The 25,215-nt window shown below is 35.4% G+C and overlaps 1 protein-coding gene across 1 annotated transcript in view; it reads left to right on the forward strand.

Annotated features, from left to right (window-relative positions):
• Window positions 1-23,896, forward strand: part of LOC123551421 (beta-1,4-N-acetylgalactosaminyltransferase bre-4-like) — a 61,212-nt gene extending 37,316 nt beyond the window's left edge. The window contains exons 6-7 of the mRNA XM_045340352.2: window positions 19,415-19,510; window positions 23,023-23,896. Of these exons, the coding sequence (XP_045196287.2) occupies window positions 19,415-19,510; window positions 23,023-23,191 (265 nt within the window). The 3' untranslated portion in view covers window positions 23,192-23,896. The remainder of the gene's footprint in view (window positions 1-19,414; window positions 19,511-23,022) is intronic.
• The last annotated feature ends 1,319 nt before the right edge of the window (window positions 23,897-25,215 follow it).

Raw genomic sequence — 25,215 nt, forward strand, 5'->3', positions numbered from 1 at the left:
TAGATTTCCTGGGAGCATAGAGCACCCTAAACATAGAAATAGAGCCATGCATCGCAAAATAGGCCCACAGCAAAAAGAAGCTATAATGGAAAAATGTAGCAGACGGAATGCTTCAAAAATCGAACAAGTACATTTTAATCAAATGCAAAATACAAGAATGGTTAACGGGTAGATAAAAGGGTGGGGTGTTGTGGGAAAGTGGCAAAAAGCAGGGATGAATATTTAATAAAGAAAGCCACGCTCCAAAAACGCAGTCTTCCAAGACACACGCGCGCACGCACGCACACGAACAGAGCGAACAAGCAAGAAAAGAAACAACACAGTGGTGCACCGCCCAGGACGATCGGCGGCTAAAATAATGGTGGGAACCTAACCGCACTCATAGTAAAAGGGTAGGGAGCGTAAATGCCAGGGTGGGGAGCGATTTGGGGAAGGAAGGAAGGAAGGAAGGAATGAAACACCCAAACAATGAACAAGACAATATACGTAACATGAGATACGAAACAAGAGAGCCAAGATGGCCCTAGGTCGCTCACCTGTGTAACACACCATAACAGTGTAAACTGTTTTACCTAGTGATTTCATGGAGACAAATATTCGGACCAATTTTCATTAAGATTGGACCAAAAAAACGTGGCCTCTTGAGTGTAAACAAGCATTTTCTTTGATTTGACCTAGTTACCTTTTTTTTACCCCACATGACCCAGATTCAAACTAGTCCAAAATTTCATGAAAACAAACATTCTGACAGTTTCGGGAAGAATGGAGAAAAGAAGTGGCCTGATGACCTAGTTTTTGACTCGACATTACCCAGTTTCGATCCAGGCCTAGAGATCATTATGATAATCATTCTGTGCAAGTTTGTGTTAAATCAAAGCATAAATGAAACCTCTATATGACTGAAAGGGCCAAAATAGAAATTTACCGCTTTCAGGAGCAGTAATTCTAGAATCCATGATGGAATCTAGCCAGTTTTCGAAAGGAATTGAGATGTTATTGTGACTTAAGTTGTATGTAAGTTTGGTTAAAATCAAGTATAAAATGTCACTTCTATCGTGTTCACAAGGTAAAAATTACCAAATTTTGGCTCTTTCAGGGGTCAGTCAGGGGGCGTAACTCCAGACCCTATGATTGGATCTGACAGATTCATCATGGAATCCAAGATTTATTGTTGTTGAAGATATTTTGCAAGTTTGTATCAAATCAAACCGTAAATGAAGTCTCTATATGGCTGCAAAAGCCAAAATAGCAAATTTTGGCCCTTTAAGGGGCCATAACTCTGCAACCCATGATGGGATCTGGCCAGTTTTCGAAAGGAACCGAGATATTGTGCCAATACAAGTTGTGTGCAAGTTTGATTGTAGTCGATTGCAAAATGTTGTCTTTATCGTGTTCACAAGCCAAAAATAGCAAATTTTGGCCCTTTAAGGGGCCATAACTCTGCAACCCATGATGGGACCTAGCCAGATTTCAAAAGGAACCGAGCTATTCTGCCAATACAAGTTGTGTGCAGGTTTTATTAAAGTTGATTGCAAAATGTGGTCTCTATCGTGTTCACAGGCGAAAAATAGCAAATGTTGCCCCTTTAAGGGGTCATAACTCTAGAACCCATGATGAGATCTGACCAGTTTTCGAAAGTAACCGAGATATTATGCCAGTACAAGTTGTGTGCAAGTTTTATTAAAGTTGATGGCAAAATATGGTCTATATCGTGTCCACAAGCCAAAAATGGCAAATTTTGGCCCTTTAAGGGGCCATAACTCTGGAACCATGATTGGATCTGGCCAGTTTTCGAAAGGAACCGAGATATTATGCCCATACAAGTTGTGTGCAAGTTTGATAAAAATCAATTACAAAATGTGGTTTCTATCATGTTCACAAGGAAATTGTTGACGGACGGACGGACGAACGACGGACGACGGAAGAAGGTTGATCACAAAAGCTCACCACTACGTGACAGGTGAGCTAAAAAAACAAGTTGAAATAGGGCTTCGCCTTGGAACGGCCAGTAACCTATATACAGGAAACTGGGGGCTTAAACACGTTTAGGGCATGCCAACCTCCCACTTACCCTACTTTCAACAGGTTAGGAGAAAACAATGTAAATAAGATCACTTCTCACTGAAAAAGACTCTAACATTAGTGACAAAATACTAGATTATATATAGTAAAACATGAATAGGGTCAATCTAGGGTATAATTACAACAATGTACTCAACAACTTGCCTGAAGTCAGAGCAGCAAGAGTCTAACTTTTAAGGGCACGACTAAGCAAGCTGCAAGACAAAATTACATTCCCTCCGTAAGTTTTATGTAGGATTTAGGAGAAAAGCATCACTGGGTCTTACACTTTATTAGTCACAACAACATCAAACGGGGTGTGTAAGACCTGTACTTGGATTCAGTGTTGTTATAGTTTCGGTTCCTTTGGGCTCATAGTCCATCAATAGATGTGTAATAGAGTTCCGCTTAAGCGTGAGAGGTGTTTCACATTTCATAAGGGAACTATTTTATTTAATTTTCGGCAAATTTTGCATTTATTACGCAGAAAAACTTCTGTAAAGACAATCAGTGCAGTTCCATTTCGAAGTCGTATGTAAAAGTAAAAAATGTCACCTGATGTGTAAGTTTTCGCATTTTTCGAGTGTTTTACTAGAGTTCCGCAAATGTTTTAATGCACAGAAGGTAAAATAAGGTCTCAACGCACCTGCGTACAACATAATCAACACAAATTGCAGTTGGCAAGACTTTTATTTTGGACAAAGGAGCTGTCACATAATACACAATTATTCAATTTAACAAACATATTTTGCATGTTGAAACATATTGCTTCTATCTATCTAAAACAGTATTACATTAAGTTCGTCCATATCTATAAATTGCATACCTCGGTCGGATCAGAAACAAACCTTTGTAATAATTTTATTTTATGCTTCTATAAACTATACATTGGTAAACTTGACAGGTCCCACAGGTCACAGCCGCCCACGAACCGAAACCTCTGTGAGGCAAAAAAAAAAAAAAAAAAAAAACACGTGACCGTAGCGTATGCACGTAGGATTTAACTAAAACAGATAAACACTAATTCATTCCTCGGAATATCAGAAACACGGACTCTATCTGAATATGCAATCTGACTAAAGTACTTAATCTTCTAAACGAAGATCTGAGAACGACCCATTCATATTCGTCTTCTGTAGATTTTGGATTTCCAGTATTGCTATTTTTATTTTATCCAATCAGACGACTTGTTCGAATGTCAAGGAGTAAGAAAAATTCTAATCATTCCAGGGCTCGAACCCGGGACCCCTCGCTTACAAAGCAAGTGGCCTACCGACTGAGCTAGGCGGCTATCTGATACATAACGACATAAGAATTGTAAATATCAAAAGCCAAGGCTACAGGTAGATTTGCAAGATGTTGTAAGTTAGGCTCTGATTGGCTAGCGAAAGGGTCGTCAGAACGAGGCAATGAATAGGTCGTTCTCAGATGACCAGTTCCGGTAGCCATTTTTAACAGTCAAGAAAAAACGTGCTCTGAATATTTTTCACATTTTGAACCAGTAATTAGCTTTAATTCATTTAAATAACCATTCATTCATCGAGAGAAACTCTTTGCCTATTATAAACAGAACATTGAAAAGGTTTGGAAGTTTGTGTTCCCTGAAAATGTCGCAGGGAAGAGAGACCAGGAAGAAAGGTGTTGCAACCACATGCGTTACTAGTTTGGGTGATAAATCACTTAACAGAGAGGACATTCCGTCAATTGCAGAAGCAGTTTCAGACTTATTGAAGCCGCATTTTGATCATTTAGTGTCTTTGATTGATGGTTGTGTGCGGAAAGAGGACTTTTCTAGAGCTAAGACCAACGTTTTGAAGAACTTTTATGAGATTGATGGAGTTAAACAGTATGCAAAACGTGAGAATCTAAGGATTGGTAACTTCAACCCGGTGAGTGATGACCTGTTAGAGGAAGTGGTTAACTTGTTCAACCACATGGGAGCTCTGACGCCCCCGCCAGGCCAGAGTAAAGACAATCCTGTTGCTTCAGTTCCATGGAGGTTAGATGATTCAGCGGATCCTATTGTACTTAAAAGTGACATTAGTGCCTGTCATTGGACCAGTCCAAAACCAGGAGGAAAGAGACAGATAATAGTTCGCTTTGTATCGCGTCAGCCTATTAGACGTATATATCTTCACAAGAAATATCTAAGGGTTTCACCTGTTCAGGCGTATAAAGATGCTTACATCACTGATGACGTCACACCATTACGAATGAGGTTAAAGAAGGTCGTGTCAGATATTCCAGGAGTGACCAAGTGCTTTATTCGCGATGGGAACGTTCATTGTAACTATAACTCAGCCCATTATGTGCTTATGAATCCAGATGACATATTCAGTAAATTAAAGGTAGATGTAACTGCCAGTATGTTGAAGGAGTTGGGGGTCGAGAGCTTTCTGTAGGAAGACGCGGAGGATGTTTCTCCTCAGAACTTATGTTCCAATGATTCGAGGTCCAGGAATTATGTTTCTTTGAACAATCCGGACAGAAGTTGTTCCAGTTATGTTAATGTCGTTAGACTTTCAAGTTCCGTTGATGTTTTGGATAGGAAATCCAGCATAGTCAATGACAATTCTAGTTTTTCTTGTTTGAAATGTGCTTGTTCGAAAGATATTAAGGGTACTTGTACTTGTAAAAACTTAAAATCTTGTATTAATAATACAAAGCCTGATGGTTCTTTTGACATAGATTTTTCTGATATTTCACTTGTTCAAAGTTGTATAGATAATGATACTAATTTTGAAATAGTAAATTCTGAAGATAGTAAATTGTGCAATATTGATAATAAAAATTGTGTTAACAGTAGTTTGAACAGTATTAGTAGCACTACTCCAAATGATCTCATTTTGTCTAGTCATAATTATTGTATTCCTAAAAATACAAAGCCTGATGGTTCTTTTAACATCCAGGTTAATGTTAAAGATTTTTCTGATATTTCACTTGTTCAAAGTTGTATAGATAATGATACTAATTTTGAAATAGTAAATTCTGAAGATAGTAAATCATGCAATATTGATAATAAGGATTGTATTAACAGTAGTTTGAACAGTGATAGTAGTACTAATCCAAATGATCTCATTTTGTCTAGTCATAATTATTGTATTCCTAAAAATGACACTTCATTTAAATTTGCCTTTGTGAATGTCTGCGGTTTAAGTTCTAAATTGAATAACCCTGATTTTGTAGAGTTTGTTAAAGAGTATAGTGTTATTTGCTTTGCCGAAACAAAACTTGATGTTTTCGACAGCCCGCATATTGATGGTTATACATTTAAAGGAGTGAACCGTAAAATTTTTAAAAGTAAGTCTGGTGGTGTAGGATTATTTATAAAAAACAATCTTGTTGATAACATAGTAGTTTTAGACATAAGTCATGAAAATTGCTTATGGTTTAAATTTAAAGAATCTGATATCATTTTTGGTGTTGTATATGTCCCCCTGAAGGTTCTTCTTACAGTTCACCTGAAATTTTTGATAAGTTAGAGAGTAATATAGTTGATCTTAACTCTCAGTTTGATAATGCCTCTTTTGTTATGGTCGGAGATTTTAACGCTAGATCTTGTACACTGCCTGATTTTGTGAGTATTGATCCTTTCATTATGAATGACACGTTAGATGATAATGCAAATCATATTTTAGCAGTGAATAATTTTGCTGACCTAGGTTTTCCATTAGAACGATACTCTGAGGACAAAACCTGTGTCAACAATTATGGTCGTAGACTGATGGAGCTATGTAAGGCGTCTGGATTATTTGTTGCAAATGGTCGCTCTGGAAAAGATAGATCTATTGGCAAATGTACGTCTAAAGGTTCTAGTTTAATTGATTACTTGATAATGTCTCCTTGTCAATTTCCACATGTTCACCATTTTGAAATACTGGATTTTGATCCTATTGTATCTGATATACATTGTTGTCTTAGTTTTATGATTGATTCAGCTGGTAGCATTGTTTTAAATTTAGAACATGAAGAAGAGAATATTGGCAGTGACACTAATATTAGTAATACAGAAGATGTACATGTAGTAAGACCTATTTGGGATAATACAGTTAAGGATAAGTTTGTTGATTTGTTTGATCGAGAGACTATTGCTCAGTTAAATGAAGATCTTGCTGTAATTTATGATACAAAAGAATATACTAGTGATTTAATTAATAATCTTACTGATAGAATTTCTAGTGTTATGTCTGAAGCTGCAGATAAGTGCCATTTAATGGTCACAAAAAATACTAATAGAAAGAAAAAGAATGTCAAATTTAAACCTTGGTTTGATGTTGAGTGCAAAAATGCTAGGAAAAAATATCATTCTGATAAAAGCAGACATAGGAAAATCAAAAGTTCTGATAGTCACGCTGATATGGTTGCTAGTAGTAAGACTTATAAAAAATTGTTGAAAAAGAAACTGCAATTGTTTCAAACTGAAGTCAATAAGAAAATTAAAAGTCTGCGTACAACTGACCCAAAATCTTACTGGCAGTTGCTAAATAAATATTCAAGTGAGAAAAAAGAAACTTTGTCTAATATTTCAAGTGAAGTTTTCTATGATCATTTTGTAAAGTTGAACCAGTCTGTTGGTACTGATGAGAAATCCTTTGATGATATAGATTTTGACATGCTATCTAGTAATAATACTATGTTAAATGAACCATTCAATGTTTTAGAAGTTCGAAAATGTATAACTAGTTTAAAAAATAGTAAAAGTCCATCAATGTTTGATAATATATTGAATGAGTACTTGAAATATTGTAACAATGATGAGTTTGTTGTAGTTATTTGTAAATTGTTCAATATAATTTTGGATTCGGGCATTTTTCCCGAAATTTGGAGTAAAGGTATTATTTTACCTATTTTTAAGAATAAAGGTAGTATGAATAATCCAGATAATTATCGTGGTATAACAATTCTAAGCTGTTTCGGTAAATTATTTACGGCAGTTCTGAATAATAGATTAAATTGTTTTTTAGAAAGTAATAATGTAATATGTGAAGAACAAGCAGGCTTCCGTAAAGGTTACAGTACAATAGATCATATATTCTCTTTGAAACTTATTATAGATTTTTATTTAAGTAAAAAGAAAAAACTTTTTTGTGCCTTTATTGATTATAAAAAGGCATTTGATTCTGTTAACAGATTAGCACTATGGCGGAAACTGTTAAATAACAACATAGATGGTAAATGTTTAAGAATAATATACAACATGTATTCACTAGCTAAATCATTCACTAGTTAAAGTTGGTAATACACTATCTAATTTTTTTTCTAGTGATACTGGTGTACGCCAGGGAGAAAATCTTTCGCCTGTTTTATTTTCACTATTTTTAAATGATCTTACAACATATATGTCTACAAGGTTTGAAGGGTTATCCACATTGTCTAAAACTACATTTGACTGCTTAAGCGATGAGGATGTTGAAGTATACTTACGATTATTTCTATTATTATATGCTGATGACACTGTGATCTTGGCTGAAAGTCAAACTGAGTTACAAAATGCATTATATGCTATGCAAGATTACTGTGCCTTATGGGATTTACAAGTTAATGCTGCTAAAACAAAAGTTGTTGTGTTTACAAAATCTAAAGTTGGTAGTAGAAATTTTGAATTTTTCTATGATAATATAAAACTTGATCTTGTAGAAGACTTCTCTTATCTTGGGGTACAGTTTAATTATAATGGTAACTTCTCAAAAACAAAGAAAAGACTGGTTGACCAGGCTAGAAAAGCTATGTTCGCTTTAATTACAAAATCTCGCAAACTTAACCTTCCAATTTCTATTCAGATTCATTTATTCGATTCTATGATTACTCCTATTTTGTTGTATGGGTCGGAAGTATGGGGCTTTGAGAATATTCGAATCATTGAACAGTTCCAATTAAAATACTGTAAGTTTATACTTAAACTTAAACCTTCCACACCAAATTGTATGGTTTTTGGTGAATTTGGTATAAAACCCATTAGCTTACTGGTTAAATCCAGATTATTATGTTATTGGAGTAAAGTTATTAATGCAAGGGAGGAAAAGATATGTAAGGTTTTATATAACACTGTTTATAGTTTACATTCTAATAATATTATCAAGTCACCATGGATATCTTCTATTGAAAAATGTCTAGATGAATTAGGATTATCTGAGTATTTTATAAATCAATCTGTAAATGACACTATTCACTTCAAATCTTTAGTGAAGTCAAGGTTGTATGATCAGTTTTTGCAGAATTGGAATAGCAATGTTTTTAACTCTTCTAAATGTTTGACATACAGATTATTTAAGACAAACCATTGTTTTGAAGAATACCTTGATTTACTTCCTAGTAGTTTAGCTTTTATTTTGTGCAAATTTCGAACTACTAATCACAAATTGCCAATTGAAAAAGGGCGATATATGGATATTGAACAAAATCAGAGACTCTGTCATTTGTGTAATTCCAATTCTCTAGGGGATGAGTTTCATTACTTATTTGAATGTAATTTTTTTAATGATGACAGAAAGAAATACATTGCAGCTTATTACAGAATTCACCCTAATGTTTACAAGTTTGAGGAACTCATGAACAATAATAATAGACCAAAACTTACTAAACTAGCTTTATTTTGCAAAATTATTTTGGCTGCTTTTCGATAGATTCATCCTCCATGTAAAATTTCTTTTGATTTAGATAATTTAGTTACTGTAATGTTAGGCAAAATATTTTCAAATCTGATACTTGTAACAATTAACTACATTATCTTATTATGTAAGAGCATACTGTTCATATGTTTATGTAACTGTTTCTTGACTGTTATATTTTGTTACTTGTGTTGTCATGATCACATGCATGTAATATGCCATGATCGAAATAAATTGAAAAAAACAGATCCTATGCGTAGCGTAATAGGAGATGTACTTTAGTCAGATTGTCTAAATATGCAAATAACTTTCGTAAAATGAATACATCTGTTATTTTTAATCTTTACACGTATGTTAATAGACATATTCACATTTTTCGAATTTGAAAAGTACGTGTTACGTAGCCGAAGTCAAGCCTAGAACTGGATTTTCCCTCCAATAAAACCAAACTTTCCGTATGAAGTCATGTGACTTTACACTTCACTGAACCGCTCATTGTACTACAATAACGTTGAGACACATATTCTGCACTATACTGCGTAACGTCACTAGTCACTGACATTTTCAATACTTTATGTTTCTGCAGTTTTATTTGCTTGGTAATATGTAATTTCTTTTCAACTGAATCATTAATATATGAATCTTTGGAAACATCTGTTTTCCATCTACCATGGCGTTTGATACAACGCTCTGAAATATCACATGTGTTTGCAACAGTAGTGGCTCCACTAGCACGTAATGTGTGGGTACTTAATTTCAGATCATGCAGGTGCTACAGACCTTAATTTTTGAACAATACACTCTCGAGCGTGAGTATAACTCAGCTTTTTATTCTTGTTAAGTAAAAACATTTCGACCCTGATCTGCACGCGGGTTGAAATAAATATACTTCCGAATCATTGTGGATCTTAGCAAAGTGCATGTATTTTTAAATAGCTTACTTTGCTGAATCTAAGAAAACCTGAGTAACTCAATAAAAGCATTGATAAGTCTCTCAGTACAATAACATCTGTACTGTTTGTGTACATGTCACAAAGTTCAGTCAAATGCTCAGATGAAATAATGTCCCTTTTCACTATCGGTTTAGAGTTTATTCGTTTTTCACTATTGCGTTTTCGGTTGGATCTTGTAAATCGTTTATATTATGTAACCACTCTATAGCGTTAAACGCCGACGTAACGACTTTGTCTGACTTGCCAATGTCAATTAAATTTGAAAGATACATAGCAACGTGAATTGACTGAGCTGGGTTAGTAGAAAACCCTTTACTTTCGCAAAAATCTTTGAAAGCCTTCACCTGATAAGAATATTTTGATACAGTTCCGTCTGCTCTGGACTTAAGAATATGTGTTGCCATGCGATCTACTACATAGTCAGAATTTTCCACTGTGACCCCTGCCTCGTATTTTGTCATTTTCGATTATAATTAAACGTTCTCTTTGTCGGCGAAGCTGCATCTCAGCGCTATCATTCTGAAAGAAAATGGTTCTTTACTAAAAACATCATTGTTTCCTCGGCCTTGACAAACAGAACTTACAATTGGTAATACATTTTCTTCCTAAACAAACACATTGTATCTGCCATTTGTGTCTACTAACAATGGCCAAAACGGTGCCGACTGCCACCTTGGTATTACTAATGTACCTGTACATTTATCTGTTGCCATCTTTTTTATACATTCTGTAATCATACTTGGTGGCGGAACAAGCCAGTTAAGTTCTTTTGACCAACATTCGTCTAAACAATTTACGGCTTCAGTGCCAGGGACCCACCATTTTGAATTGAATCTAACACATTTATTATCATAATGTGTGGAAAATCTATCAATACTGTGCGGTCCCCATAATTTATCTAAAATAGTGTAAACATGTTCATTAACTGACCAGTCATCTGGATCTAAGCAGTGACTTAAATAATCTGCCTTCTGATTTCCAACTCTAGGTATCCACTCAACATTATATCTAATATTGTGCAATTCGCAAACATCATTTATTTGTAAACAAATTGTATGTAGGTTCTCTACATTACTCCCCGATTTTAGAATATATGTAATATTCTTGTTATCCGTATAGAATTTTACTGCTTTATTCTGTAACAGTTCTATTTTGCTTAGTAAAACCCTACGCATATAGCCTCTAATTCTCTCCAGGTAGAACTTCTACATGATTCGTATGCATTCCATCTCCCTGTAACTTCGTTATTTTCTACATAAACAGAACTACTTACGGCATTACTTGTCTGCTTACATGTTTGTGCGAACTCATTTGCCTTACAACTTTCTATCATCTTAAATCCTACCTGGCTCTCTTTCGAGAGCGTTAACCTGTTGTCCACTTCCGGGGATTGCTGAAAACATACTTCTACAAGTCTCTTTAAACCTATGTCATCTTTCGATGACCTAAATGGACTCACTTCCGGGAGTTCCTCTAAACCTAATACCACTTCCGGGGATTTTAAAGGTTATAACACACTAAATAGCCAGCACTATATATTCTATATAAAATGACAAGTTTTCACAATGCTGCAATACACACCTAGACCCATTTTAAATTTCTTTAACTTACATTTTCTTGTAGAGCAACATTTATACTGTAAAAATATCCAAAGAAAAGTAGGGGTCATGTTTGATGCAAGAAAAATATTTCTGGTCAAACGAACACACCGTACTTTTTACACTGAAATGACAATCACAATTTAGGGTAGGGGTGTATGAATAAATTTCACATGTTAAATCAGTTTGGAGTCTTTTTTCAACATGCAAATGCTACCAGTATGTCAAGTATAGGCATGCAATATGATTTCAACCAATATATAGCAATGATTTCAAGGAAAAATCCTTCTTACAGCAAAAAGAACTGAGAACTATTTGAATCCGCCATTATGCGATACCATTTTTTCATAGGTGCTCAGGCTATTTAGTGTCTGTATGCCTATGAGGAAATATGAATTATTTTTTTCAGCGTTTTTGCTGTCTATGTGAAGTTTCATCTATACTCAGCTTATAAAACAAGTTTCAGCCCAAACAAACCAGTAGTTTTCTCAAAATCACTATTTTTGTACAGCCATCATTTTGTCCAAAGACTGCGGTTTAAGCCGTTAAATTTGGCTGAATCACATATAGTCATTAAACGCTGTTTTTTCAAAAAAAACCGTAAGATATTACATCAAATATACCACCAACAAGTGCGGAATAGACAATCACACTGAAAAAAACTTATAATTATGCAACTGTGATAAAATATATAACAAAATTAGTGTTAAGTGAATTTTTTTTTGTTAAAAAAAAAGCTTATTTTTCAGTAAAAAATGGGGAAATTGTCTTTTTTTTCATCTCAAATGCAACAATACTGCATATTTTTGCATTCTATAGCTAAAGTCATATCTCATGGCCATGGTATTCAAGTTCTCTCCAACTATTCATGTCAAAATGTAACTAAAAAGGTGTTGATACTGCACACCTGGTCTCTGCTCAAATGGAATGAAATGGTATCTAAGGATATTACTAAAGATCTTCAGATTTCACACCACACAGGTGATGGAGATTCTAAAGGTCATTCTGGTGTAGACAAAGGTCAAGGAACTAAAACTGTGCACTTGAAAGATGTGAGGCACCTAACAAATTCTCTAAAAAGGCAAATTAACCGGGCACCATTTAGTGACAAAATGTTCCGTGGTAAACAGAAGTCTAATCTAAAAAACAGATTTGCTCTATCTATTAAATCTAGGTGTGTTTCAGAGCTATCAAGTGCATATAAGAAGTACAAAAGCAATTTGAAAGCAATAAAACACAAAATGCCTAATATAATTTCAGCAATAGTACTATGTTTCAAAGGTTACTGTGGTACCTCATGTTCTAAATACAGTTTGGTTTGTTCTGGCAACTACAAAAAAGCAAAAAACTATATGCCAGACAATGTCAGGCTTAAAATGACTGATGATGATGAGACTTTACTCAGAAAATGAATTGAAATTCTCCTTGGTCCAGAAAGCATAGAAAAAACTAAATTCTTAACATCTACACAGAAATGTGAAGCTGTGAACAGATCCTATAATGCATGCTTGCCCAAAAATGTTACATTTCTCCGCAACTGCCATGGCCGTATCCATGGCCAGATTCTAAGACTAAATCATGGGCTTGCTGACACTGTTATCCTTAAAGCTAGGGTAAATGGTGTAAAACTGTCACCATGGCTCTTCTGTTATCAGACACCTTTTAAGAACAGAGTACTACGACAAGTTGTGTAAAACTGCTAGGTACATATCGTGAACAAGACGCAGTCGTTTTGCATCACGCCAGTATAGGTACAAATAACATACAGATTTACACTATTCAAAAGGTCTCACTGACCCCAAGCCTGACTTTTCTAGCACCCCGCACCTAAAAGATCATGCTTATGCATACTGGAGAGTGTGATATTAGGATGAAATAAAGATGGTTATAAGTAAAATTATTGTGCTGCCTTGTGGCCAGCTGAGCTGGCACTGCACACATATAACAAGTTATATTAACTGCACAAATGTAAATAAGCCTTGTATAAGTTGTGTATATAATAGTGATAAATTTATCAAAAATATTATACAAAAATAGTAAACTAAAGAAATTGTTCTTTGTTTCATATAAAATTCAGCTACTACAGATGATTTTTGATACAGTTTCTAGATTTTCATTTCGTCGTAGACCTATTTTCCACAAGATATCTATACATTTGCTTCAAGAAAACGAAAAGAAAAAAGGGTGTTGAATAGCATGCAGTGAAATACAAGTCAGCTGAAGTCAGGTACCCTCATCTTACCGCATTTCAGAAAGCGGTCCGCAGAATAAACACCCTACTTTAGTTTTCAAGTGAACAACTCAAAAACATGCGAATATGAGCATGAAGTGTCTTATTTTATGTAAAATACATTCCACGAGCGAAATAATGCCCTTTTGGCCCCCGGTTTACGCGCAAATGCGCGCACCTTGGAAAAATTAGGATCTATTTATAGGGACTTTTTTTCGAAAAATTAGGATCTATTTACAGGGACTTTTTTCGACTACACCACGGAAGCACATTTTTGACCGAATTACTGCTATATAACCTCATTACCTCTCATGAACAGACTCAGTTAAACCGAGTCTGCTATTACTCTGCTAGGTTGCATGCTATCTTTTTACAGACTTTATTTACTATCACAACAACAATCCCTAAGTACTGTGTGACGGCTGTAAAAAGTCTCCTCATACTTGGATTCAGTGTTGTTATATTTTCTGGTCCTTTGGGATCATGGAGTCCATTCAATAGATGTGTAATAGAGTTCCGCTTAAGCCGGTGCTCGGGGGCGTGAGAGATGTTGCACATTTCATTACCTCTCATGAACAGACTCAGTCAAACCGAGTGTGCTATCGTTCTGCTTGGTTGCATGCTATTCTTCCAAAGGATCTTTTTCCAGATTTTATTAGAAGTATTTTTAGGTTTGTGTTATAGTTCGGACAATCATTAAAACACTTTTTGAACAAATTAGCATCACAATTCGACATAATAAGACACTAATTGGACAAGTTATGTCACATTTTGACAAAATACTTTAGATATTGATCATAATAAGACACTATTTGGATAAGGCAGCATAAAATTTTGACATGATAACAACATAGCTGTTTGACTTGATAAGACGCTCTACTGACAACACATGATAAGTTGTCCAATAAAAGACAGCTGAGGCGTTTCATATTATTGACCGACATAAAAGAGTGGAAGAGATGAAATATTTACATATTGAAAGCATTTCTGTCTGACGAAGAATAACGTTTTAGAAAATCAGCGGTCATGGGCACCAAGGCAATCTCGTATAGTACAGTTTTCAAAAGAAATTATAGTTATGCTCTAGAAAATATTACCTTGACTGTGTGTACTTGCATCAAGTAAACTCGGTGATTGTGAACTAATACATTGAGGATTATTTGTTTGTTTTAGTGTAAAATCGAAATATATTTCGATTTCGATCTTACACTTAAGGAGGAACCATACTATAACTTTTTTTCAGAGCCCACGTTATTGACTGGTACCAACAAAAACTGGAAGATGTTTCTGATTTAAATCTGTGTATATTTTTACGTTTAATGCATCAGTGACGTTTCCATGACGTCGCAAACATGACCACTTCGCGCACTTTTGACGTCAGATATACGGGGACAAAATCTGCCTTGAAATTATTGTACCGGTAATATTTTTTAATGTAAATCCATAAATTATACATGAAATGAAAGCTGACATGAATCTCCAGACGATGATTTAATCGGAATTGCTCTACATTTTCGCTTAATAAAATGAGAGCCAAAAAACGAGTTTTCTTTTTACTTAAATTTTCCACAAAAAGAGCTTCGAAAATGTAGAGCAGTTCCGATTAAATCATCGTCTGGAGATTCATGTCAGCTTTCATTTCATGTATACTTTATGGATTTACGTTAAAAAATATTGCCGGTACAATAATTTCAAGGCAGATTTTGTCCCCGTTACGTGCATCGCAACATGACGTCATAATTTCGTGACGTCATGATATTTTTGTAGAAAAACTGTAAATATTACGTTTTCTGATTTCTTTTACATTTCATCATGATAGAATGTATATAGATCTAATATGTTTATGACCCTGTTAGTATTTCTATACATCTATACCTTTAATGAAGTATATTTTTCAAGGAATTTTCTTTTATTAATAATTCATATTCTTTCGCATTCAGCTGTACCGAGTGAACACTATAAAGCAATATTTTAAATTATTGTGTTCACGAGTGAAATATATTTCGATCTTACACTGAAACAAACAAATTTTCTATTAATTTGTCCGCGCAACGTCACGTGCATCACACCATGACCTCATAATATCGTGACATCAGAATATCTTTGTAGAAAAAATGTAATTAGAGCAATGTCGGGTATTACCGACAGTCGTCAGTTATCGACACCCTTATTGTAAGAGTTCATTTATGTTAACGCCACAGGCTTTAATATTTTCTGTGACGTTTTTATGACGTCACAAGTTCTTCATAAATGTCTGTGAGTAGTTTGAAACAGTGAAAATATCAATTTTATTTCACTGATAAAATTCAGTATTTCACTGAAGAGCACTATAAAATAAAATGCTCCCCGAAGGAGAAGCATATAATCACTGCTTCATAGGAATCTTCATTATCAAGAGGAGATGCGCATATTATCTCCATGATCTTTTACATAATTATTGCCTTTGATTATTCAACATTCTAACATGACTCGATTTGATTTCCAGTTAAGCAAGGAAGAAAATCAAGCTCTATATATTCTGCGATAAACAACGGTTGACGCGCGGACTGGTAAGAGAGCATTATGACGTCAATTATGACGTCATATTGCCGCATGACGTTCGATACATTACTCTTCGCGTAAACGAAGTCCAGTATAATATCTATTCTAACACGATCCGCAGCAATTGCTATATAAACATATAGCGAAATCGCCTATACATGAATCTACGATAAAATATTGTTGGCTGTTACATTTCACCCCCTTATGATTGTAACATAAGAGATTCTACTTCAGTTCCATTACATACGAATTATTTCAGGGCCAAATGGTTGAAAACAGCATTTCAAAAACATAAATATAATAAAAAGTCATACTGACCTATGTGTAGGTCCGTAAAACACGCTCTGATCTGTACGAGCGAATTCAATTAGCTTAATTATGATTCAGCGGTGACGTCATAAATGTATGACATAAAGTATGACGTCATAATGATGTGACGTCATATAAAAGTTAATCTCGTCACTCGTAATACAGGGTCAACTCGCTTATTTTGATGATTCTGTTCATAATTGGTTTGCGAGCTGTTAGATTACTAAATTATATATATTTTTCAAAATTCTGATAAAAAATAAACAAATATATATACGTTCCATTAGCTATGCAACACTTTCTAACCATAGGGGGTTAATTGTAACAGCATATGACCCGAATGACGTATTACGCTGAAAATGTAGTACGTACTGTAAAATGCGAATTATTTGCGTTGTTAGAATCGAAATAATAAATATGTTCCAATAATTTTATCAATTAATGAAACTTGGGCAGTCGTTTGGATGCGAATAATTAAATCACTCGTGCTGCGCACTCGTGATTTAATTATTACGCATCCAAACTCCTGCCCATATTTTATTAACTGATAAAATATAGGAACAGATTTATTATTTCTTAATTAAAATATATCAATGAGCATGTCAGAATGAAAACAATCAAGGCCTTCTTGTTATTTATCGTCTAATTTACCACGGTTCATCGTTCAGATGCTTCAGTATTTAACCACTCGGGCTAACGCCCTCGTGGTTCAATTCCTACGCATCTGAACTCTGAACCGTGGTAAATTGGACGATAAACAACTCGAAGGCTTTGATTATTTGTTAAGTAATATACTATAGTACAATTCTTGTCCGGAGTATTCCTCAGCAACTACTGGTTGGAATTCAGTGAAACTTCATAGGACCTTTCACTATCAAGAGGAGATGCGCATATTATCTCCATGTTTCGGTCGAATGATCTTTTACATAATTATTGCCCTTTGATTATTCAACAGTAATATACTATAGTACAATTCTTGTCCGGAGTATTCCTCAGCAACCACTGGTTGGAATTCAGTGAAACTTCATAGGAAGTTGGCGTGTGCGCGGTTTATGTAGCACATTTTGTTGTGCCCGCCAACACGCCATAACGAAACTTAAGGGGGTCTGTTTGTGTGTCGTTTTGGTGCATGTAAAACGCGGCATAATAAAACATAAAACTGACATAATGAAGCAATTTATTTTGCATTAGCGTGCCCGCCATTAACAAAGACTTCGTTTTAGAGTGTTGGCATGCGCGCTTAGACGATATTGAATGTTTTCTTACGTAGTTTTTGCGCATGCGCAGCTATGTACCACATTTTGTTTTGCTACTCTGGCAGGTGCGCCATTGCAAAACATTGCGCGAACATGCCAGAACGAAATCTTGTTTAATGACGCCCATGCCATTGCAAAACAACAAAATATTTCATTTCGTCTTGATGTGCGCACCAACGCGACAACACTTGACTTTTGTTTATGACACAGATGCCAGCACGAAAGGAAATAGAATCTACTTCGTTTTGTCGCCTTCTATGTTTTGTTATATTGCGTTGTTTTCTTTCGTTTTGTCGCGTTGGCGCACATGCAAAAATGAAGCACAAAACTTTCAAAGTTTTGTTATGGCGGATTGGTGCATGCGCTAGGACGACAAAACAAAAATGGCACGTACGCCGACGCCCCATAACAAAATGTTGAAAGTTTTGTGTGTCGGTTTATCACGCACGCCAACGCAACAAAACGAAACTAACGACGTGCCACAACGAAACATAGAACGCAGTAGAATGAAACATAGAACGCTACAGAATTAAACATAGACCGCAACAGAATTAAACATAGAACGCAACAGAATTAAACATAGAATGCTACAAAATGAAACACAGAACGCTACAGAATGAAACAAAGAACGCTACAGAATGAAACATAGAACGCTACAGAATTAAACATAGAACTCAATGAAATTAAACATAGAACGCTGCAGAATGAAACAAAGAACGCTACAGAATGAAACATAGAACGCTACAGAATTAAACATAGAACTCAATGGAATTAAACATAGAACGCTGCAGAATGAAACAAAGAACGCTACAGAATGAAACATAGAACGCTACAGAATTAAACATAGAACTCAATGAAATTAAACATAGAACGCTGCAGAATGAAACAAAGAACGCTACAGAATGAAACATAGAACGCTACAGAATTAAACATAGAACTCAATGGAATTAAACATAGAACGCTGCAGAATGAAACAGAGAACGATACAGAATGAAACATAAAACGCTACAGAATGAAACATAGAACGCTACAGAATTAAACATAGAACTCAATGGAATTAAACATAGAACGCTGCAGAATAAAACAGAGAACGATACAGAATGAAACATAAAACGCTACAGAATGAAACATAAAACGCTACAGAATTAAACATAGAACTCAATGGAATTAAACATAGAACGCTGCAGAATGAAACAGAGAACGATACAGAATGAAACATAAAACGCTACAGAATGAAACATAGAACGCAAGCCAACAGAATTAAACATAGAACGCTACAGAATGGAATATAGAACGCTACGGAATGAAACATAGAACGTAGCAGAATCAAGCATAGAACGCTACAGAATGAAATATAGAACGCTACAGAATTAAACATAGACCACTACAGAATTAAACATAGACACTACAGAATTAAACATTAGAACGCAACAGAATGAACCAATAAATTCCATGTTGTTCTCTAAATCCTGTATTGTGCGTGTGTCATTAACATTAACATTCATGACACAGTTCTATTACTAGCACACACATAAAACCCACTCAGTTCTAGTTTAACATCGATAAACCTCAATGTTCCTTGGTCAAAAACGAAACAACAAACAGGTGAAGGTAGATAATAAAACGGTCATTTTAACTATAGCTAAATGTGGGATGTATTCGGCTTTCGTGGATTTCACCAGGCCTGATAGCACGCCTCTGGTGGTCTTATATGGCAAGAATACATTAACCAAGATCAAGCTGCTATCATAATAACCCTATTTTATCTAGCACATCTAATATTTGTCATGTTATATATGGTATAATTGTATACATTTTCAGCTATGTCTGTACATCATAGTTATTTTTAATATTACAGGATAAAATTCAGTGAGCTTAAAATTACGAGATTGCCTGACACGCTTGGAAGATACAAAATGCTGTCCCACCCAAATGCGAAGCAAAATCCAGACAAGTATGCTGATCTTAGTATTTTGTTTGATAGACACATTCTGGTTCTCAAGTATGTGTAACTTATTGTTAAATTACAAACAAAACATATTATTCAAAGAACATTAATAATGTAGGAAGTGAGCCATTCTAAGTTTAATCGTATATTTGTCATGATAGCCTAGAATAAAGCTAGCATATGCCAGTTAGAAAGTCGATAGATACTTTAATTAATCAAAGCAATGAAAGGGCTGACAGCAAGGGGCTCATTGCAGATCATGGATGTCAGTTGGACAACATGTATACGCTCAGTAATACCAGCCTATTAAGTACCACCATTAAAGTCAGATACATTCAAAAACCCTATTTGTTTTGTTGGTTTCATGCCAGATTTCAACAGACGTTCAGTAGGAACCAGTAGAGTGTCAATCACGACTCGTGACCACTTTCTCACAAAAACAGGTCAATGGCCAAGTGTACGTCGTTGGAGTGAGTAACAGAGATGGGCTCCGTAGAGCTGAACGCAGTTGAAGGAGATATATCAATATCTCACTTTAGTACATGATGTCTAACTGTTGAATGTTGACTATTATTACCGCTGATGCGCAAGACCATGATTAAGACATAATCACTCGTAATTACAAACTTACAGAAAATTCAGATAAATCAGATTAACATAAAAGCTATCCGAAAAACAAATGACCCATACTGGCGTATTTGTTATATATATTTATTAATATTGGCTAATTGTATAATCATTTCAAAACAATAACTCTATTATCACTAGCCCTTGGCAAGATTATAAATATTTTTTCTAAGTCGGAATTGAAACTGATCCCATTTGTAGTCTGTTCCATTGATCTGTCTTAGCAATACAACGTCAGTTATGGGAGCAAGGGACAGTAAATTCGAAAATTCCACGATTCCGCGTTGATACCAGTGCGAAAAAAATCATTAAAATTCCAATTTTGAGAAATTCCCGAAAAGTGTTGAGCGGATGTATTGCATATATTTAACACTTCATCAAATCCATCTTCCAGCTGATATCGCAAATGCTTACCGCTGATTTCTTTTTGTTAACCAAGGACTACTTTCTTCATGCGAATTTAGCGGTTCAAATCTTAAGGCTTTCATCGAGTCTCTTCGAATTTAGTCTAACTAAAGCAGGTGTCTCTGACGAGACCCTTGCTAAAAGTACATTCAAAATGTGAAAATGTATTTTGAAAAAAGTTTTATCCATGCTCAAAATATTTAAAAGTTGTCATTTTTTAATATCTAGGGAAAAAACAAAGGAAGGCACTAGCTGTACATTAATTTTGTGTGCATAATATTGACTGTATTATATAAAAAGCGAAATGTCTTAACAAGAGTACCGTTTTCAAGCAGGCATAGTACAACGGATCGAATTAACTACACCTTCTGTAATCTTTTCTGTGTGGTGGCTGATTTGTGCCATTTCGTTATTTCATTCTGTCGCAGCGACGAAGCCAAACGTCGTTATGGCGCCCCGTCAAACGTCGCCCCGCCGAACGTCACCCCGCCGAACGTTGCCTCGCCGAATATCGCCCCGCCGAACATTGCCCCTACGAACGTTGCCCCGCCGAATGTCGCCCCGCCAAACGTCGTCTTTTCGCCTTTCGAAATAACATGATAGTAGGTGAAAGGTAGTGAGATTGTTATGACATACATTTGTTAGTCCCTTTTGAAGTTTTATCAGAGAAAATTGCTCACTCTTGCCACGCCTCTCCCCCTCCCCCCATACCCCAATGTTGTTTTATCCATATCAGTGACACGAAGTGGTGGTGGTAGTGGTAGTGGTAGTGGTAGTGGTAGTGGCGGTAGTGGGTGTGGTAGTAGTGGTAGTGGGTGTGGTAGTAGTGGTAATGATGGTAGTAGTAGTAGTAGTGGTGGTGGTAGTGGTATTTGTGGTGGTGGTAGTGGTAGTGGTAGTGGTAGTAGCTGTGGTGGTAGCGGTAGCAGTGGTGGTGGTGGTGGTAGTGGTAGTAGCTGTGGTGGTAGTGGTAGCAGTGGTGGTTGTAGTGGTAGTTGTGGTAGTAGTAGTAGTAGTAGTAGTGGTGGTGGTAGAGGTAGTAGTGGCGGTGGTATTGGTAGTGGTGATGGTGGTAGTAGTGGTGGTGGTAGTGATGGTGGTGGTTGTTGTGGTGGTGGTAGTAGTAGTAGTTGTGGTGGTAGTGGTAGTAGTGGTAGTGGTAGTGGTAGTAGTAGTAGTGGTTGTGGTGGTGGTAGTAGTGGTTGTAGTAGTAGTGGTGGTGGTAGAGGTAGTAGTGGTGGTAGTAGTAGTAGTAGTGGTGGTGGTAGTAGTGGTTGTGGTAGTTGTAGAAGTTGTTGTGGTAGTGGTAGTAGTGGTGGTGGGTGGTGGTTGTGGTGGTAGTAGTCTCGATATAGAATCGAGCTTTACGGTAACGCAAGTACACTTTCACACTTGGTGATGGATTTGAAAAGTTTTGTGGGAAGTTGTTAAAAAGCGCACCCTAGCGGACAGGTGCTCACAGGAAATACTTCTCTCCGCAGTGAATACAGAACTTCATCCGATTGCTGAATATTATTCATCGCTCAAAAATAATACAAGAAATTCTCCAGTTGTTTGAAAAAATATTTATTTTCATTTAAAAGATCAAGCATCGGCCAAAAATGGAAAAAATGCCACTAATAAGCATAAAGCAACGGGAACGCGGCAAATAGGTAATGACGTCACCGTGACACCGGCTTCCCATAAATTTTGCAACGTATGATGTTTGCTGTTATAGGTATGATGACATTAAATCTAGACTTTTTTTATATTTTATTTTCAAGTGAATAGGTTCTCGCGAATTCTTTTGAGTAGTGAACAGTTTCTTTGTTACATATAGATGATGCATATGTTTAAATTATCTTTAGCTAAACCTGATTTCTTTGAGCTCGCTTTGAGGCTTTGCCTTATTTCATATTAGGGAATCGATCCCTCTACGGTAACATGCGATATATACCGAATGAGATATACTACCGAATTAAAAAATGTGGTCTTCCGGCTTGTGCACAGAGCGTCTGAATTCGGATTTTTTGGAAGAATACGCTTTTCCTTGTGCGTAATAAGCGTCCACATAACTTGTCCCAACCGCAACTTAGGAAAATTTGATGTTTTCGTTGAAAATTTCGGTTTTCTTTGTCCATTTCTGCATGTGAGATATTCGTTTTGGTGTGCCTCTGAAAACTTAAATCCAACGTATACATCACATATTATTTATCATATACGTTTCATGCGCGTGCTATTGCCGATCGAATATACTCGTGTTGTATATTCGCTCTGTTCTGTGACATATAAGGCTAAACACAGCTACCCGTTCAACGCCGAACTATACCCAGTAAATATCTACACGTGGCAAGAGTAATCTTACTTTGGCTCACATGTATGGCAATTGTAAAATAGTTGTTGGCTTATCAGCTTTTAATTTTGTTTTTCTAACTTAAAATCTCAGGTACTTTTTCTAATGAAATAATGTTGTCTTTTTTTATTTTTACATTCTCCAATAATTTCAGAAATATTCTCTTCAAGACCATGAAGGAAAGATATCATTCAGATGGGCTGAATAGTTTGAAATATCGTCTGGTAAAATATGAACTCAAGCAGCTGTACACTTGGATTCTAGTCAGTATCAATGAGACGGAAGTCATGGAGAATGAACCAATCCACAAAGGCTCATACTGAATAAATTCAGAAGCAAAATAATTGTTAAGAAAAACGAATAGACCCAGCTGAGAAAACCATATTGGACCAGTCGCTAGGTTTTCCCAGCTGAGTACGAGTCCAAATATATCTCGTATTGTACAGTACAATGTTAAATAACCTTTTTATTCTATATCTATTTTATGAATATACTGCCTTTTCTGATTTCAAGACGCATACATAGAGCGCCTACTTCACCCGATTTACATTTGGAACATTTTCGCGCGTTTCGGGCTTTATCGTATGTTTAACATGGGACTGTTGAACCGTCCAAATACGGAAAAATACAGGGTTGTTTTTGTACGCACGTGCGTCCAATACGGTAATATATTGTACGGTCACGTGTTATAAATAAACGTTCCCGATTGGATAAACAAAATAGATATAGAATAACACTATATTTCCCGCAGTAGTGGCCGCTGATAAGCGTACTATGACAGGTCTATATCTGCATGTAGTTCTCGTGTAACATTATCGCTTTCGCATTAACCGTTAATAAATAGGCTATCGATAGTATAAATCCCGCACGATAACTCAAACGATAACATGTTTGATAATAATGATTTTTCTTCATTAAAACGTTTCAATACAGAAACTTTTTTTGTATAACATTACAGTATGCATTGTACAGTAATGTATGTATCAAAAAACTTCTTCAAAAATCTAGAACAAATAATCAATTCATATTCAGATGACGATATTGGGCTTGGGCGGGTGGGTAAATTTGCGTTTTATACCTGGAATTTTTTCAAAAATAAAAATGGCGACTTGTTTAATTTATGCGAACAGACTATAGACTAGTCAGAGTCGTCCCTTACCTGATTTAGACCCTCGGCTTGTTAGGTTATACCAAAATGATTTCATAACTGAATCGCCTCTATAAAATTAATGTATTTATTTAAAAAATAAATGATATTTTATGTCTGCCGATTACTGTTTTGGAGTTTTTCTTTGTTTGATTTCAAGAGATACCAAAACACAATTCAACAGAAGTGAAATATGTCATTTAATAACAAATGACTAGATTATATGAAAATGCATAATAGTATAACAAGATATACAACATATCAACTATAATCATGATCAACATCATATGCAAAGTATATACAAACATACAAGTAGAAATATTGCATTTAACTTTGACTATTATACATGTTATAGTAATATAGACACCAGTAATCAAATGTTGGTTACTAATAACCTGCCACATATTGCAAATTGCAAATATGCACATATAATGCAGTTTGCAATAACCGCCAACAAAAAACAACCAAACAGGGCAACTGGTTTAAGCAGACAAAGCATAATGTTACCAGAGGCTCTTGTCCCCATGACAACCTCCCTATACTGCAAGTTAACTACTTAATTACAAATAGACTGAGATTGGTGACTATATACATGAAATATGGTAAACAAAATAGACTAACAGAGCACTGTAAGCTGTCAGAGGCCCATGTCCCCATGACATACCGCAGTAGAACTACCACAATGCAAGTCAACATAAAAGAAATGATACACAGAAATACTGATATGTTCTGAAACTCTGCCTAATGCATGACTAACATGTAATATGCAGGTGATCACACACGAATGGCACTGAATGAAAAAGAATGCATGGCAATGCTATCAGAGGCCCATGTCCCCATGACAAGCATATGAAGTGTCTAAAACAACTCCGGTCCTTGTACTATACATATATATATATACATATATAAATTCATGTAACATAATGAAAACAATATACTAATTTCTATCAGAGGCTCATGTCCCCATGACAAACATATGAAATGTCTAAAACAACTCCTTGTACTATACATATATATACATATATAAATTCATGTAACATAATGAAAACAATAGACTAATTGCTATCAGAGGCCCATGTCCCCATGACAAGCATATGAAGTCCTTGTACTATACAGATATATATATATATATATATATATATATATATATATATATATATATATATATATATATATATATATATATATATATATATATTC

Source organism: Mercenaria mercenaria, chromosome 4, assembly GCF_021730395.1.
Source record: "Mercenaria mercenaria strain notata chromosome 4, MADL_Memer_1, whole genome shotgun sequence".
NCBI classification, from domain to species: Eukaryota; Metazoa; Mollusca; class Bivalvia; order Venerida; family Veneridae; genus Mercenaria; species Mercenaria mercenaria.